The 17657-nt window shown below is 49.6% G+C and overlaps 1 protein-coding gene across 1 annotated transcript in view; it reads left to right on the forward strand.

Moving 5' to 3' along the window:
* The window catches only part of SPON1 (spondin 1), a 303413-nt gene that overhangs the window by 276651 nt on the left and 9105 nt on the right, over positions 1-17657 (forward strand). The window contains exons 7-14 of the mRNA XM_065944964.1: positions 2125-2189; positions 10378-10579; positions 11528-11668; positions 12325-12400; positions 13410-13592; positions 15792-15962; positions 16039-16206; positions 17045-17209. Coding sequence (XP_065801036.1) covers positions 2125-2189; positions 10378-10579; positions 11528-11668; positions 12325-12400; positions 13410-13592; positions 15792-15962; positions 16039-16206; positions 17045-17209 — 1171 coding nt within the window. The remainder of the gene's footprint in view (positions 1-2124; positions 2190-10377; positions 10580-11527; positions 11669-12324; positions 12401-13409; positions 13593-15791; positions 15963-16038; positions 16207-17044; positions 17210-17657) is intronic.

Genomic DNA, 17657 nt, shown 5'->3' on the forward strand with positions numbered 1-17657 from the left:
TTTGTAGAAAAGCTCTCTACTCTCCTGCCTAAGTTCCACGCTCTTTTGGTCTGCTACAAGCAGCCAACTTCTCTGAATAAGATTGACGTACCATTTTATCCTCTTGCTAGAAGGACAAGGTTTAAATGCAGCAGAGTCCTGATGAAGGATATATCCAAAAAAGGATAACTTAAATGTAAAAATAAAAGCATACAATCTATATTTGCTGTTAGACTGTTTTGATGAGGAATAAAGGAATTCCTACTTTTAAAGGAAAAAAGAAGTCAGCATGGAAGTTATGGGGCGCTGTTGCAGGGCTTAGGCAGGCAGTGAATGTGTTCAGTTTTGCACCGATGTGGAGGGTGGTCTGGGGAAAAGTAAGAAGATTGCTGGGGCAACCAGTGAGGAGACCGTGGAAGGACTTAAGAGATGCTAAGACTGTGAACACAGTGGATCTTGGAGCCTGGCAGCTGTGAGGGGGTGAGAGGTGGAGAGATGCAGGCAGCCAGGGTATGTGCTCAGTGGGGCTGCTGGAGAAACAGCCATATTCTGGGGGCAGCTGAAGAATTCAGTGTGGGTCACGTACTAGCTGAACACAGGAAACCCCGATCACGGGGTCCAGCTCAGGCCTTCAGGAGACAGGTCACCTCTCACATGTGACTTCATATTGAGCAGTTTCCCTCGGTCACTCAGCATATGTGTATTAGGAGTGACTGAGGGATACAGTGTCAACAAATAAAACAGGAGAAGTGTCAAATGCTCTGTTGGGACTTGGAAATGCTCTCCCTGCAGACCTGTGAGTGTGGGGATGTTTATGTATCCACAGAGTGTTTCTTTTGATCAAAAGGGGGGAAGCTTGAGCTCAGAGCAGGCTTCGTGCTTCTGGGGAGAGGGGTTACCCGGGGGGCCTCATCCACCCAGGATGGTCAGTAGGTGCCCAAGACAAGCTGAGTTACTGTCCCCTCTAAAGCATCTCCCACCCACCCCCAACCCCTTCCATGGCTGTGGACTAGGTGCTCCAAACCAGAGGCTCTTTATAATCTTTGGGCCTGAGCCTGGAGGCACCTCTGACCTGATTGTATACAGTTCCCTCGGGGCTGAGGGATTTTCTGGGCATGGTACCCACCAACTAAGGAGAACTTCACCAATTCATTCCAAATATGTGCTAGGTACCTACTGCCAGGAACAACTCCAAGGCTGAGGCAGAGCTATGGGCAAGCACAGCCAGTCTCCACCCTCCTGAAACTCAGAGACTGTTCAGTGGGCGTCAAAGCTCTTCCTGCCCTTGCCGGTGACATTCTGGGCTTTTCTGTGGAGCGTGGATGGTGCTGACTGAGCACTGCTGGGCCCAGGCCGCGGGAAGGCAGGCTCTGGGATCAGCTGAATCTGCTCTGGGGAAACTCCCACCAGAGCTGAACTTGCGCACCTATGGATGCTTACACTTTGAAAAGCATACAGAAGCCCTCCGCCCCAGTGTGTTATTGAAAATAAAAACCCAAACCAACCTCGAAGCTAAGCAAGATTAACAACATTCTGATTTTTCTCCCCCACGTTGGTGATTAAGGCTTTCCTTCCCAATGTTAATTACCACATTCTTCCTCAAAAAATTCTCTTAGGTTCTCAAGCTTCAAGGCTGCCCTACACACTGCCCAAAGCAAAATAGAGCAGGATAACATGAGTGGCCCAGGAGCGTGGGGCCCAGCTTCTCTTTGCCCTCCTTGTCCAAGGGAGTCGGATCCAGTGTGTGTAATCTCATGAGGTCGTGGGGGTGACACTCCTTGGGGTGAGGTGTGGCTGGAGCAGACCCTAGTCAGCGCCTGGACGCGGGGGGCATGAGCTGCCGTCCAGTCTGGACAGTGTGGAGGGCAGGGCAGAGCCTGGCTCCCAAGGGGAAGGGTCTGAGATGGAAACCTTAGGTGTGGCTCAGGGGGCCCGTTGGTGTCCAGGTAGCCTGGACACAGCCCCCCGGTGCAGGACTGCCAAGACTCCAGTGCGCCCCGACCTGGGGCAGGCGGTCTCCACACCTGGGTAGGTAGAGGCTCCGCAGCAGGTGAGGGTGTGGGGTGGACAACGTCACCATGTCAAAAGTGTCCTCTTCCCTAAGCCCAGCTCTCCTCACTAAGTACCTGTGCTCCTGTTTTACAGAGCGACGAGGTCCTCACCGTCATCAAAGCCAAAGCTCAGTGGCCAGCCTGGCAGCCTCTCAACGTGTAAGTAGCAACAGGGCCCTGTGCAGCCCGGGTCCCGGCCTTGTACTTGGAGCTGCCCGCCTACTGGCCACCACGTGCCAGTCAGGTCGTACAAGTCAGTGCAGCCTCTTAGGTGCACTGCCCACTGCCCATGGGTAGAGTAGCAAGTATCTCCACTCCTTGGGGAATGCGGGCTTGGTATCTGTGTCCCCCATGGCTTTACCACCACAGAGTACCCCGACATTGGAGGTGTTAAGAACACGGTTAACTATAAGACATCAGGGGGATAATTGTGCACTGAGATATAAAATTGAGGGTCACCAGAGACATTACTTTGCCAACAAAGGTCCATCTGGTCAAGGCTATGGTTTTTCCAGTGGTCATGTATGGATGTGAGAGTTGGACTGTGAAGAAAGCTGAGCGCCAAAAAATTGATGCTTTTGAACTGTGGTGTTGGAGAAGACTCTTGAGAGTCCCTTGGACTGCAAGGAGATCCAACCAGTCCATCCTGAAGGAGATAAGTCCTCGGTGTTTATTGGAAGGACTGATACTGAAGCTGAAACTCCAATACTTTGGCCACCTGATGCAAAGAACTGACTCATTGGAAAAGACCCTGATGCTGGGAGGGACTGGGGGCAGGAGGAGAAGGGGATGACAGAGGATGAGATGGCTAAATGGCATCACCAACTCGATGGGCATGAGTTTGAGTGAACTCCGGGAGTTTGTGATGGACAGGGAGGCCTGGGATGCTGCGATTCATGGGGTCGCAGAGAGTCGGACACGACTGAGCTGCTGAACTGAAGGCGTGGGAAACAATCAACACCAAAGACATGGATGAAAGAGCCAGAGGATGAGTCAAGGGCTTGGAACAGAGTCCCAAGGGAGCTCTAACATTTAATGCTGAGGAGGACTTGCCTGCAAAGGAAGCAAAAACAGATTAGCAAGGAGATTAGGGAAGGAAGCTTGGTATCAGGGAAACCAAGAAAAGAAAGCAATCAAAGAGAGAGCGGGGAATTCCTCGGTGGTCCAGTGGTTAGAACTCTACGTTTTCACTGCTGAGAGTGAGGGTTCATCCTCTGGTTGGGGAACTAAGATCCTGCAAGCCTTGCAGTGTGGCCAAGAAAAAAAAAAGAGAGAGAGAGAGAGTGACCAGCTGTGTCCAGGGTAGGTGTCCAGGGTAGGTGTCAAGGAAGGTAGGAGCTGCACAACGCCCATTGGATTTATCAACATCATCAGTGACCTTACTGGGAATCTGTTCTGCTGAGTAATGGGGAGAGGGGACACAGCCTGGAACAGGGTGAAATGTGAACAGAAGGTGGGGTTATGGAATCAGTGAGTGCAAACTTCACTTCTTCTGTGAAGTTTGCTGTGAAAGAAGAGAGACTGGGCAGGAGGCAGGAGGACCAAGAGGATGAAAGAATCAATGGAGCTTTTTTTTTTTTAAGATGGAGGAGACTTACTGAAAACTTGAAAAAAATATTTGGGGGCACCTTCTCACCCTTCACCCACCCCTCAGACTTCCTGAGACCCTAGTGAAACAGGATTGATCCAAGGCAAACACTGATTTCCCAAACTCCCAAAGCCTCTGCCCTTGGTGCTACCAGCTTGTGAAGGGAAAGGAATTTTCCTTCGGTTTTCCCATACCCCAGGCTCCCCTTTCCTCTTCCAAATCTCATTAGGAAGTCAAATTAGGAAGCCTACACCAGCCAAGTTTTGCTTTGCAGAAACAGCCCTGCCCCTCCTTGTGAGCCTGCTCGATTGAGGTTAATGGGATTCCAGCCTCCCTCGGGCCAGTGGAAAGCCGGGGTGACCTACTTTGTGAGGTCCTGCCCGGCGAAACTGACTTGTTTTTCAATGATCTTCATCTTTATCCCCAGGACCACTTCTCAAAGGACAGCCATGAATGAACAAATTAGCTGCTGACTTGTTTAGCTCAATAAATCAAGCTGCAGCTCCAACAGCCCAGAGCACAGGTAGAAAGAGGAAAGACAAATTCTGAGCAAAACGCATATTCTTCACAAGTTCCTCCAGTGCCGGAGTAGAAAACGCCCAGCTTTCCTACCAATTAATGCTGAATTTTCACCACCCGGTTCCTCCAGGTTAATCTGTTAGGAATTATTGAATCTTTTAAAGATAAGTTTTAGTCCCTTTCTTATAATGCATCCTGTAAATCATCCCCTTAATTGTTCCCAGCCATTCTGTTTAATTAACGTGTGTTTAGATAGATCTGTTTGCGAGAAAAATGAGAGGTTAAATAGAGACATGGTCATCACCCTTTCCAAAAATCATGCCTCTGGAGGGTCTGTGCCCCCTTACTCATTTCAGTCATGGTTCCCAGGGGGCCAGACGCATCTTTCTCTCAAATCAGAGCTGGAAGTTTCAGAGCCCTCCAGTCTCCTGGAGAACCTGCCCAAGTCCATTGATTTCCTCAGGATTGTTAAAAAGACTGGCTTTGAATCTGAGAAGCCAACAGTAGATCTAAATGGGCCAGATGGACCTGGAGCCCTAGATGCCTCCAAGGTTATAGTTTTCCAAGGTAGAAACCTCACTGAAACATTCCTCCACCCACACAGAACTTCAACTTAGTGAATGACTCCGGCGCCATCTAGTGTCAAGATTGAGTTTCTGCAACTTTGAAAGCTCTGTACTGGAGATCATTTGAAATGAACAGAAGGGACAAAAAATGCGACTTGAGTCTCACTGATTGTTTTTGTTCAGTCGCTAAGTCTGGTCCGACTCTTTGCGACCCCATGGACTGCAGCACTCCAGGATCCTCTGTCCTTCACTGTCTCCTGGAGTTTGTTCAAATTCGTGTCCATTGAGTTGGTGATGCTATCTATCTCATCCTCTGTCGCTCCGTTCTCCTGCCTTCAATCTTTCTCAGCATCATGGTCTTTTCCAATAAGTCAGCTCTTTGCATCAGGTGGCCAAGTATCAAAGCTTCAGCTTCAGCAACAGTCCTTCCAATGAATATTCAAGGTTGATTTCCTTTAGGATTGACTGGTTTGATCTCCTTGAATCCAAGGGACTCTCAAGAGGCTTCTCCAGCACCGCAGGTCGAAAGCATCAGTTCTTCGGCGAGAGTCTAAATGATACAGATCCATAACTTAGATTAGTATAGTAAGTCTCTAGAAAGACCATAACAATCCTTAATTGGCTCTTTTCTTTTGTCGTGTTTTTGAAAGTTTTGTTTAGAAAAGCTGAATGAGAAGGAAATCTGCATTTACCAAGTCATAGTAGAATGCCAGTCATGATGATGAGCAGTTTCTTCACTAAAAGCCCTGGGGTGGGTCTGAGGGTGTTCCCATTGTGCAGATTAGTAACTGCAAAGTGAGCTGAAGCCAAAGCTGCTGCCACATCCGGTGGTCCAGTCCCCTTTGTCCCTCCCCACACCATGCTGCCTCTCTGCATGTAAAAAGACAAAACATATCTCCATGCCTTCATTTTGTTTTCATTTTTCTGGTATAAATTATCTGTTTATAACTTTAATTTACCTATTAGAATCGTCAGGCTTTGTTTTTACAGATTTAGACTAGCTCTGTACATACTATGCTCATGTTTAGTGGCTCAATCATGTCTGACACTTTGCGACCCCATGGACTGTAGCCCGCCAGGCTCCTCTGTCCCTGGAATTCTCCAGGCAAGAACACTGGAGTGGGTTGCCATTCCCCTCTCCAGGGGACCTTCCCGACCCAAGGATCAAACCCACATCTCCTGCATTGGCAGGCAGGTTCTTTACCATTGCACCACCTGGGAAGTGTGTACGTATTATAGATATTAATATTTGTCAGTCACACTAGAGGGAGACATTTTTTGCCAGCACATCATTCTTCAGTTCTATTTCAACACTGTTGTTTCCATTATGTAGATGTTTTTAATTGGTATATTATTCAATTAGTTACTTTTGTGATTTCTTTTATAGTTTCAAAGCTGAAAAAAAATTGTGTCTCTAACAGATCAGAACATAGGAAAGATCAGATCTTTCCTATGATCTGGTTGTTTTCTACTTAACCCTGAGTTTTTGCTGTTTGGGGGAATTTGATGTGTGTGATTTTAGATGTAAGTCCTACATATTTTTAAACTGCAATTAAGTTATCCCAACCCCATTTGCTGCACGATCTTTCCTTTCCCTCAGTTGTGTGTGAGTCCCTATCTAAAGTTTCTGGAATCTTCACACTGGGCCACTGATTTATATTTCTGTTTTTCTATTTTAGATTTAGATTTCATTTATTTATTTTTGGCCGCGCTGTGTCTCCATTGCTGCATGCAGCCTTTCTCTGTTCGCAGTGAGCAGGCTTCTCACTGCGGTGGCTTCTCCTGTTACGGAGAACAGGCTCTCGGGTCCACGGGCCCTGTAGTTGTGGTACACAGGCATGAGGAATCTTCCCGGACCAGAGATCGAACTTGTGCCCCTTACACTGGCAGGCAGATTCTTAACCACTGGACCACCAGGGAAGTCTTTCTTCTCCTGAATATTACACCATTTTAATTATCATGCTTTATAATATATTCTGTACATAGTATGGCTAGGACAACTCTCTTTGCCAGAAAAGTGATAAAAATTTAAATCCCAGATAGAAAAATAAGACCAAATTAACAAAACACTATGTATGGGAAGACATGGAATATAAGAAAAGATGAATAAGAATTTTTATTATGAATTAAAGAATTCCAATCATATCTAGCAATTCCTAAAGAAAACTCACATATATTTTTATTCTTTCATTACTTTAAACAGCATTTTTAATTATAAAGGTAATAAATACTTTGAGGTAATTTTCAAATTAGATCTGAAGGCCAAAGCAAGTGCAAAAGCTCCATATTCATTTCCTAGATTAACTCATTTATTTCAAAAAACACCTGAGGAGAACCTACTGCATGCTAGGGTCTAGACCAGGCCCTGGGACACAGCTAACAGGACAGAAATGGTCCCTACTCTTTTGGAACCTAACAGGACAGAGAGAAATTAAAGAAGAAACTCCAAGGAAAGAGTGAGTTCAACATGCTCTGGGAAGGTACACCTAAGCAATTCAAGGTGAGGACAGGAAACATTTCCTCCAGAGCATGTCATGTAAGCAGAATGTAACTGAAGATATTAGAAAACCGTTCCCAGACTTTTAGACATTCAAATTTAGCATATTACTCAATTACCATATTACTGGGTGTTTCGTGCAGGGATTGGTTGCCCCAGAACTTCCTATCCCTTGAAACCCACCAAGGTCTGGACGATACCTCACTCAGGTTACAGATCTGGCCAAAATGCACTAGCAGGAAATGATTTGTGTACACCTTGTACAAAGCAGAAGGTTCTCAGATGGTTACATCCTTTAGTTGGGCAGGGTGTCGGGGTGGTATGTCGGGTGAGGTTTGGTTTGTGTTGGTTTGGTTTCTGCAGCTCTGGATTTCTGGGCAGAGCTGTTTTGGTCCTCTGGGGGCTGTCATGATGTAGTCGGGTACAGGATATGAAAGACTCACCTGATCCACAACCACATGCTCAGGGAGATGGGAAGGGAACAGGTGTAGCGGTTGGTCGCTATGAAAATGGAAGAGAAGCCTTCCTCCGAGGCACTGCTGGACTCCCGAGGGGTCAAGATCCAAGCAGTCCCACGTTGCCCACATGCCCATGCTCTCTGCCAGCCAGACCCCAGACCATGTCCTGTTAATCCCTAAATGAGCAATACCACAGCTCCCCAGACTGCAATTCTTGTAGAAACCAAGTCTTTAAAGAAGCTGCTCAAAGCAATGTCCTACATGCCAGAAAATGCACGCATGGGGAAAGGAAATAAGGTCCCCAATCTGTGCCTAAATAAACAGCCGGCTGTGCAAGTGCGGCTTCAGCAGTCTAAAGGCTCCCTAACGTAGCATCTCCTTTGAGCCTCACAGCATCACAGAAGGTGGGTAATGTCACAGGAGGAAACCGAGGCTGGAAGAGTGAGTGAGTTAATCTAGTAAGTAGTGGAGCTCGTCATCACACATCCACCTGTTCAGCTGGCCCACTGGACACCTGGTACTGGGATTCTTGCCCTCAAGAGGCTCCTAGGCTAGTGGGGGCGAGCAAACAGTGAGGAAGAGATTGCAACCAAAGGGTGCAGCCGAGACCTACGCAGAGTGTGTGCAAACACAGACCAAGGGTACTGGGCTCAGTGCAGGCATCAGAACAGCTCCTGGAGGAGGTGACTCAGAACCTGAGCTTAGAAGATGAGTACCGCTGAGTCTCAAATTTGAGGCACATTAGAATCATTGAGAGGATTATTAAAACAAAATGCTGGGTCCTACCCTCCCCCCTCCCCAGATTCTCTAAGTAAATCTGGGGTGAGGCCCAGTTATTTGCATTTCCAACAAGTTCCAACGCCGACGCTGCTGGTCCCAGACCACACTCTGGAGAGGAGGTCCACATCCTCAAAGCTCCACCGAAGAGGAGCTTTTCCAGCACAGGCAAGGGCACATGGGACACGATGCCAAAGCCAGGCTCAGGCCAGGCTCTTCCTCCACTCAGGTGCCTCCCCTCAACCTAGACTGGCATCAGGCTAAAATGTGAAGTGCATTCAGGAAGGCCTCCCTCCCCTGGCCTCTATTTTCTGGTCCCCATCTGACCCTTCAATGCTGCTCCACTCAGTAACATTTTGTCAGGTGCCAGGCACTGAGCTAAGGACCAGCTGTGAGTTCTCATTAAACACTCACAATAACCCTTTGGGGTAGATGTTAGGGGGAATTCCCATTCTGTAGACTGGGACACTGAGGCACAGAAAGGTTTGGTCATTTCAAGGATACGCAGCTCTAAGAGGTGGTGCGGGGTGTGCACCCAGGTTTCCCGCCTGCTCTGCTCATGGTCTGATCCCCTCCGGCTTACCCAAGGGACCCAGTTCCACCGAGCCCAGCCAGGCCTGGAGTCATCGCTTTCAGGGGACAGGTGAGAGCAGCCAGAAGCAGCTGGTCCCAAACAGAGCCCCAGAGGGACGCCCCAAACAGCTGCCAGCCGGACTGAATAGACGAGCTGGTCCCCAGCCAAGGATTCCCCACGATCAGCAGCCTGGGAGGCGAGGGAGAGTCAGGCAGAGCTGCCTTCACACCACGGCCTCACCAGCTGCGTCTCTGAGCTCATTAACTTCTGTTTGCCTTCTTTTCTACAAAATGAGATAATAAATCCCAACCCCACAGGAGTGTCATGAGGGGAAAATAAAGCAGCGTAGCTGTGCCACCAAGTGCGCGCCGAGTGAGCGCAGCTCTCCCACCATGCTTCTTGGTCTCATCCAGCTCTGGCCGCTCCTAGGACACCTTCTTGGGAACATGAGGGGATGGTGGTTGAAGATCTGCCTCTCATGACTTGGGGGTCGTCAGCCAAAGGTCTTTGGCTCTATAGCTGGGTCCTTGCTCACCCACTGGAGGAAACGGCCTGGGGACCAGCTGTGAGGTGGTGGGTGAGCTCTGATGCCAGGGCAGCGCCCTGCTCTAAGCAGCCTCTGGAGGGCAATGAGGCAGCAGGCTGGGGAGATGCCCCCTTGATGGCACAACGTGGCTCTAGAGAGTGAAAGTGGAGGGAACTTAGAAACAGATGATGAAAAGAACACAGACCTCGAACTGAGATTGACTTGGGTTGTGGTCTCTGTTCTGCCACTTTACGACTTTGGCCAGCTCACATAACAAAACCCTCTGAGCCTCAGCTTTCCCATCCATAAGTTGGAGTCAATGATCCTTACCCCAGGTCTGCTTTGAGGCATCACTGAGAATGTCTAAGGAAAGGCTTGGGGCATCATTATGCAGTTTTTACCTGCCACGTTCACCACACATCGAGTGCAGCTGGGTGCACACGCAGCTTATAGTATTTGTTCATTCGTTTATTCAGAAACATCGGTTGAGCATCTACACTGTGCCAGGCACTGAAAATAAAGCCATGAGGAAGGCAGACAGGATCCCTGCTATCCCAGAGCTTACACTCCAAAAAGGAATGACAGTCAATAAACAGTTAAACAAATAAAATAGTAGTTAAGTGCTGAAGACACATTAAAACTGGATAGGGTGGTAGCATATGGTTCCCTCCATGTGTGGCCAATGGATGGGCTCGGAGAGAAACCAGCAATGGCCAGAGATGGAAACCAAGAATCCCCCTTCTCTCTCTCCCTCTCATCCTTTAGCCATTGTCTGCCCAGACGTCCCTCAGAGCGTTCACTCCCAGGGCCCCAAAGGTAATGGTCTCCGCATTTGTTTCCAGGAGAGCAGCACCCTCAGCTGAATTTTCAGTGGACAGGACGCGCCACTTGATGTCCTTCCTGACCATGATGGGCCCCAGCCCCGACTGGAACGTGGGCCTGTCTGCAGAGGACCTCTGCACCAAAGAGTGCGGCTGGGTCCAGAAGCTGGTGCAGGACCTGATTCCCTGGGATGCGGGCACCGACAGCGGGGTGACCTATGAGGTGTGTGCGTGCCTGGAGTGGTGAGTGACAGACCTTCCTGAGTGCCTGCTCCCTGCCTGGCCCTGTTCTGGGGGCCCTGGTCTCGGAGGCGAGGCTGGCTCAGGCTCTGAGCCAGATGAACTCACAGTCCAGCAGGGGAGCCCAGCAGGGTCCCATCGTCATGTACTCACAAGCTGTGTGACGCGGGCTCTGGGAAGTGCCTGTCCAGACGGTCAGGACACAGGGAGGGGGTCTGCTAAAGAGAGTTCAGAGATAAGTGAAGGAATGGCAGGCAACAGGCACAGAGGCTGAGAGAGAGAGAGAATGGGGAACAGAAGGAAGATGATGTTCATTAAGCTGGACCAGATTCCCAAGGCTTCCAGATGGCCAGGCTAAGGAGTTTGGATTCTCCCATGAATGTCAATATTTTTCAGAGACGGCCAGCACACCAACTGCATCAAAATCTGGAGCCATAGAAAACTAGGGGTAAAACAATCTAGAACAGATGTTGGTAAACTGTGGTTTGGAGCTAAACCTGGAGCTTTGGAATCCAGCCTCCACATTTTGATCCCATGTTGTCTGGGGCTGCTCTCTCACAACAACTGAGTTGACTCATTGCAACAGACACGGCGTGGCCCATGAAGCCGGAAATATTTACCACCTGACCCTCCGCAGACAAACATTCACCAATGCCTGGTCTAGGAGGAAGAACTCTGAATTCAGGCCAGCCTGGTTCAGCTATATCCTAGCTGGAAATGGCTCTCTGAAACTTGGCATCTTCATCTGGGATTAATCCTACTGTGTACACAGGAGAATTTGAAAGTATAGGTCTACAAATGTCCATGCATAACACATGGCATGAGCCAAATTCTATAAATAACAGTTGTACTTGTTAAGTTCCTATCAAGGTTTTTGTTCTGATCATATATCAAATTGTTAATTTCCCACTCTGTATTTTTTCCATTGTAGTCACCCAACAAGCCCACAATTCCCCAGGAGAAAATCCGACCCCTGACCAGTCTGGACCATCCTCAGAGTCCTTTTTATGATCCAGAGGGTGGATCCATCACTCAAGTAGCCAGAGTGGTCATCGAGAGAATCGCCCGGAAGGTACTGGGTTACAACTCACCCTGGCACAGACCCCTCCCGTCAGGAGACTAGACCCCTTTCTGCTCTAGAATCATGGGGTCCCTGGGATATTTAGGACATGGAATTCTTGGGCCTCTCAGAGTTTCTAGATGCACATTATTCCTATGATATAAATAAACAAAATGAACACGGAGGAATGATGTGACCAAATGATTTACTCCAGGTAACTAGTCTTCATGGTCAGTGCCATGATCAGTTACTAATGTCTGCCATGGGCTTCCTTGGTGGTTCAGTCGGTGAAGAATCCACCTGCAACGCGGGAGGCGTGGGTTCGATCCTTGGGTTGAGAAGATTCCCCTGGAGGAGGGCATGGCAACCCATTCCAGTGTTTTTTGCCTGGAGAATCCCTGTGGACAGAGGAGCCTGGCGGGCTATTGTCCAAAGGGTGCAGAGCCAGACACGACCGAGTGACTTAGCAGAGCACACAGTCAGAAAGTGGGAAGTTGTGGCTTTACTGCCATTTCTTTTTTCAGCCAGATTGTAAAAGTTGGCCCACAACTCTGCCATGGCCTAGGATTTGTATACAGGGTGGGCATTCAATTTTATATCCTCCCTCATCTTTCTCCCATACAGTCCACTCTTTAATGAGAGCCCTCCAACTAAAATTCCTTTTGCAGGGGGAACAGTGCAATATTGTACCCGACAATGTCGACGATATTGTAGCAGACCTAGCTCCAGAAGAGAAAGACGAAGGTAAGCTGCCTTCCTTTATAGGTGGCAACATAAATTGGGAATAAAATGTAAACTATCTTTGGGGAAAGCAATTTGCTAACATATTTTTAAAGCCACAGAAAAACCCTTCGATTTGGTGATAGCTTTTTTAAGAAAGATTTTTGCTTGGGAGATAATCGAAGTAAGGCCAAGGCTAAGCAGAAAGTTTCAGGGAAATGGTGAAGGCTTGACCCTGGAATATGAATTCAACAGTATCAGGCCTTTAAAGTGTCATGTAAATGGCATCTGCATCGGCTTCATGGGCCTCAGATGACTATCCGCTATGATGCTCACACTAGCCTATGAGGCAGGAGTGGGTCCAATCACTTCTGCAGCAAGGAAAGTCAGCCCAGACTAGAGTCAGGAGGCAGTGGCCGAGCCCTGGCTTCAGCTCAGGGTATCTCATAGCATCTGGAGCTGAACGAGCTGGGCACTCCTTCCTGGGTGAGAAGCCCACCTCTCCACATTTCCTCAACTGTTAAGACGGGGATGATAACAGAGCCTGCCTCCTAGGGCGCTGTGGTAAGGAACTGATGGGACAAATGAAGTTCTTAGAATGATATTGGCACACAGTAAGTGCTCAGTGAATACTGGCCATCCTTATTCTCATCATGACACTGTGTGTGGGATCCTGGGAAGGTGAGCAACAACACAGAAAAAGCCTATGCGTCCCCAAATTGCCCATGACATGCCTGCACCTGTGTGGAAACACTGTCTGCCAAAGTGAGGCCTGGGTGTTCAGGTGTTGAGGAGAAGGGTCAGTAGGAGAATCTTTCCTGACTATGAGGTTACTTCGATTTGTGTTAGTGGGATGCCATAGTATCATTTTTGAAAGGAAGTGAACGGCTGCTTGCATCCCAGGAGTACCCCACCTCCCCGAGGCTGGTCGGCCAGCAGGGATTTTCTTGTCCCCACGTGAACCTGTCCAGGGGGAGGGCCAGTTACAGCTCCCACAGCCTCCCAGGGAAAACATCTCACATACTTTTCCCAGATGACACCCCCGAAACCTGCATCTACTCCAACTGGTCCCCGTGGTCCGCCTGCAGCTCCTCCACCTGCGACAAAGGCAAGAGGATGCGGCAGCGCATGCTGAAGGCGCAGCTGGACCTCAGCGTCCCCTGCCCCGACACCCAGGACTTCCAGCCCTGCATGGGCCCGGGCTGCAGTGACGAAGGTGAGGAGGCGCCCCCACCAGCGCGGCTGACAACAGTTCAGGAAGAGAGGGTCCCCCCTGGCCATGCCGGCCTCTCCTACCTGATCAGGCGGTGCCCCCGGTGGACACCGGGACCCCAATTAGATTGTCAGTGGGGACTGACGGCCTAGGGCGACCCTCGTCTCCAACAGTGTCTTGAGGGTCGTGAACACAGATGTCTTAGGACATCAAAAGAATTCTTGAGGTTGACTGACCACCCCCAGCCATGCAAGAAAACAGACACAGACAAATTACAGATAGTAAGCTGCCTGTTTCTGGACCTTACCTCCAATTTCTTTTTAAGAAGCAGGTGAACATGTTGGCCAAGACTGAACCTAGATCCTTGCCCTAATTCTGTGTTATCCATGCACGGCCTGCCTCAGCCCAGGTCAGAGCCCTCACTTCCTTGCGTCAGGGCCTTTGGACTGATCGCAGCAGTTCTTCCCTTGTAACTGGTCAAAGGTCAGGCTTTAAAAAGTCAGGCTTGAACTACACACCTGTACCACCCATGTCATGCTGGCTGAAGCTACAACACGTGCTGATTGCTGTGCAATCACTTTCCAAGGTACAATCCTCTCTCTGCCTGAACAGATCTGGACTCTGTGCTCTGATCTTAACTGTCTCGGAGGCGCAATGAGGCAGTAAGAAGGGATGGGTAGGCTGGGCTGGTTATGGAAGGAAGAAAACCACTTCCAAGCTGAGGATAAGTGAAGAGACCTTACTGCCCCCTGGCAGGTCATTCACTTTCTGGCTCTTCCTAGGGCATGGTCTTAAACAACCTCTCCTGGATACACTGCACAGTGGGTTGTGGCTGTCTGTGCCCGGGACGAGGCATTTCAGAGGGGAGTGAACCCTGCATGCACAGGCAGGGTGCAAGTTGTGACAGCCCTAGCAATGCTGGAGGCACTTTCTCGTTCTTGGGGTTGAGGATGGCGGGGAGGGGCAGATGGTCTGAGGCTTACAGCAGGAGCTGAGGTCTTAAAACCATCACCTCCAGAGGGGAGGAATCCTGGTGGCTCCGAGGTGGTAATGATAGTTCTGAAAATGGCTGGGTTATGCCTGTTGTTGTTTGGTGGTATACAGCAGCAAATTTACCAACTATTTTTAATTGTACCATTGGGTGGTGTTACATATACACACACACAATTATGCAACCATCACCGCCCTCCATCTCCAGAACTCTATCTCACAAAACAAACTCTAGACCTATTAAACACCAACTCTCCAGCCCCCTGGCAACCATCATTCTGCTTTTAAAGAACTGAATATTCTAGGTATGTCATATAAGTGGAATCATACAGTATTTGTCTTTGGTTTATTTCATTCAGCATAACATCCTCAGGTTCATCCTTGTTGACGGGTCAGAATTCCCCTGGGTCTAACGTGGGTCCCACCTGTCTCCCACCAGCACTGCCTGGCACCACTGTCCATAGGTTCAGTAACAACATGCAGCCTTCACTCCTGTGTACATGTGACTGTGGATGTGTGCAAGCTGGCCTCATGCTGAGATTTCCATCCTTCTTTCTAGCTTCATCTCTCAGTGCCACACACAACACTCTGGACAGGTTGCAAGAGCTAGTCCCTTCACCTTAAATACCGATATTCTCCACCCAACCAAAGGGCCCTCAGAGGTGCCCTCCTGTGTGAAATCTACCCCAAAACTCCAAGGAGCTTCTCCCCTTCCAATTCCCTGGGCTTACATCTGCTGTCATATTTTCAGTACCTAGAATTATTGCCAGTTTATGTGCCCATCTCTTTCTGGAGAAGATGAAAATCCATACTATACACATCTTTTTAACCTCAGTCACCACATACCACTAAGCAGTCAGTTAATTTCAATTGACACAAGTAAATGGATGGATGGATGACTTCATATCCCTCATCCTTTTTTAGAACAAGCATATATCACCCTCTTATCCATCCAAACATCTTTCAAATGTATTGTCAACTAAAGGAGTAATCCCCAGTGCTCCATGCACCTGGAGAAAGTCATTTCCTTTAAAGAACAATTCCTGGTTTTAAAATGTGTGCCCTTTACGTTGGCTTCCATCCTCCGTTGCCCAAATCCCCCTGAATGCCGGCTGACCATGTAGATTTCTGCCCTTGGGGGAGCTTGCTGGGTCGGTCGCGCGAGTCCCAGCAGCGTGCCCCCGGGGCTGCAGCGTCTGCTCCGTGTTGCAGACGGCTCCACGTGCACCATGTCCGAGTGGATCACCTGGTCGCCCTGCAGCATCTCCTGCGGCACCGGCATGCGGTCCCGGGAGAGGTACGTGAAGCAGTTTCCGGAGGACGGCTCCGTGTGCACGCTGCCCACCGAGGAGACGGAGAAATGCACGGTCAACGAAGAGTGCTGTGAGTGGGGCGCCGGGCGGGGCGGGGCGAGGTCTCAGGGGCTGAGGCCACTGACACCACCCCGCCGGACTCCCAGCTCCCAGCAGCTGCCTGACGACCGAGTGGGGTGAGTGGGACGAGTGCAGCGCCACCTGCGGGATGGGCATGAAGAAGCGGCATCGCATGGTCAAGATGAGCCCCGCGGACGGCTCCATGTGCAAGGCTGAGACATCTCAGGCAGAGAAGTGCATGATGCCTGAGTGCCGTGAGTGGGCGTGGGCGTGGGGTGGGGGCGCTGGGGGAGAGGATGGAGGCCCCCAGCACTGTGTACCGCCGTCAAGGCTGCGCAGGTGCAGGGGGAAATACAGGCCCCCATCCTGGCAGATGAACTCCCTTGTAAGATGAAAGCTATAGGTGTGTGGACATCACCCAGACCCACAGAGAGTGACCTCCTTTGAAGGAGCAATGCTGAGGAGGCAAGCTGGTGGCCTCTAGATAGCATTCACCTGTAACTATGTTTTTATAGGACCCCAGAGTATCTTTTCCAGGGGTTATACATGTAGACAGGTTGTACATCCCTCAGGTAATCAGAGACCCCCTCATTCTTGTTCTGTTAGACTTGCCTGTGGCCCCATAAAGCAATACATCTGCTCTACACACAAATGTTATAGGCCTACACATCACTACAGAGATGTACACACACACTCAAGTACATTCTAGGGATTTCAGCACCCAAGTGTCCAAAAACATCATTGAGCCTATATTTTACCGCATGGTTCTTGGGGCATGTGGGATGTTTGTCTCTAGTAAGACCCTATTCAGACCCTCAGGGCGTTTCAAGTGGGGAAGTGTGTATTTGGATAACCGAGCCACATTATGAGCACCAGCTGGGCCAGGGGAGATGCAGGAGAATGGCAAGAACAGTTAGTGGTTTGCTGAGCCACTCCTGGCTCCATAAACGTCACTTGGGTTATCTATCTAAACCCACTGGTCAATTTCACTTTACTCAAGGGGCCTGAGTGGGGGACAAAGGGTAGAGGGGCACCAGATCAAAGAAAGCAAAGGGAGCCTGTTCTCAGCGGCAAACCCGGCTCTTGGTCTAGACACCATCCCATGCTTGCTGTCCCTGTGGTCCGAGTGGAGCGACTGCAGCGTGACCTGTGGGAAGGGCATGCGGACCCGCCAGCGGATGCTCAAGTCTCTGGCCGAACTCGGGGATTGTAACGAGGAGCTGGAGCAGGTGGAGAAGTGCATGCTGCCTGAATGCCGTAAGTCCTGGTGCTCCTGGGAGCTGCCTCTCCTCCTCTTAGCCAGCCTAGGTCCTGCAGTATGACTGCTGGCTGGAGAATCCCACTACTATCTATGAGACACCCAAACTGCTAAGCCTAAACAGGAGACTTAGATGGAAAATGGCACAGGTTCAATAAAACTTAATTTTGTAGTTCCCCACTCACCCCCCTCCCCCAATTTAGAGGCCAGTCTGACCCATGGGTTTTCCAAGTTTTTAAATTCTATTCCTCCCCACCCGTGACCGTTCTATTGACCCATGACCAGAAGGTGGACATTAAACCAGTGGTTCCCTGATATGAAAACAGGTCAGCAAGTAGAGCCCTCCCTCAAAAGTCCCATACCCACCCTCATCTATTCTCAAATCTCTATGACCAGCTCAATTTATTATCTAAGGAGAGAGCCCATTTTTCTGGTTAGTCTTCCCAG

The sequence above is a fragment of the Muntiacus reevesi genome, chromosome 9 (assembly GCF_963930625.1).
Source record: "Muntiacus reevesi chromosome 9, mMunRee1.1, whole genome shotgun sequence".
In the NCBI taxonomy this organism is placed as follows: Eukaryota; Metazoa; Chordata; class Mammalia; order Artiodactyla; family Cervidae; genus Muntiacus; species Muntiacus reevesi.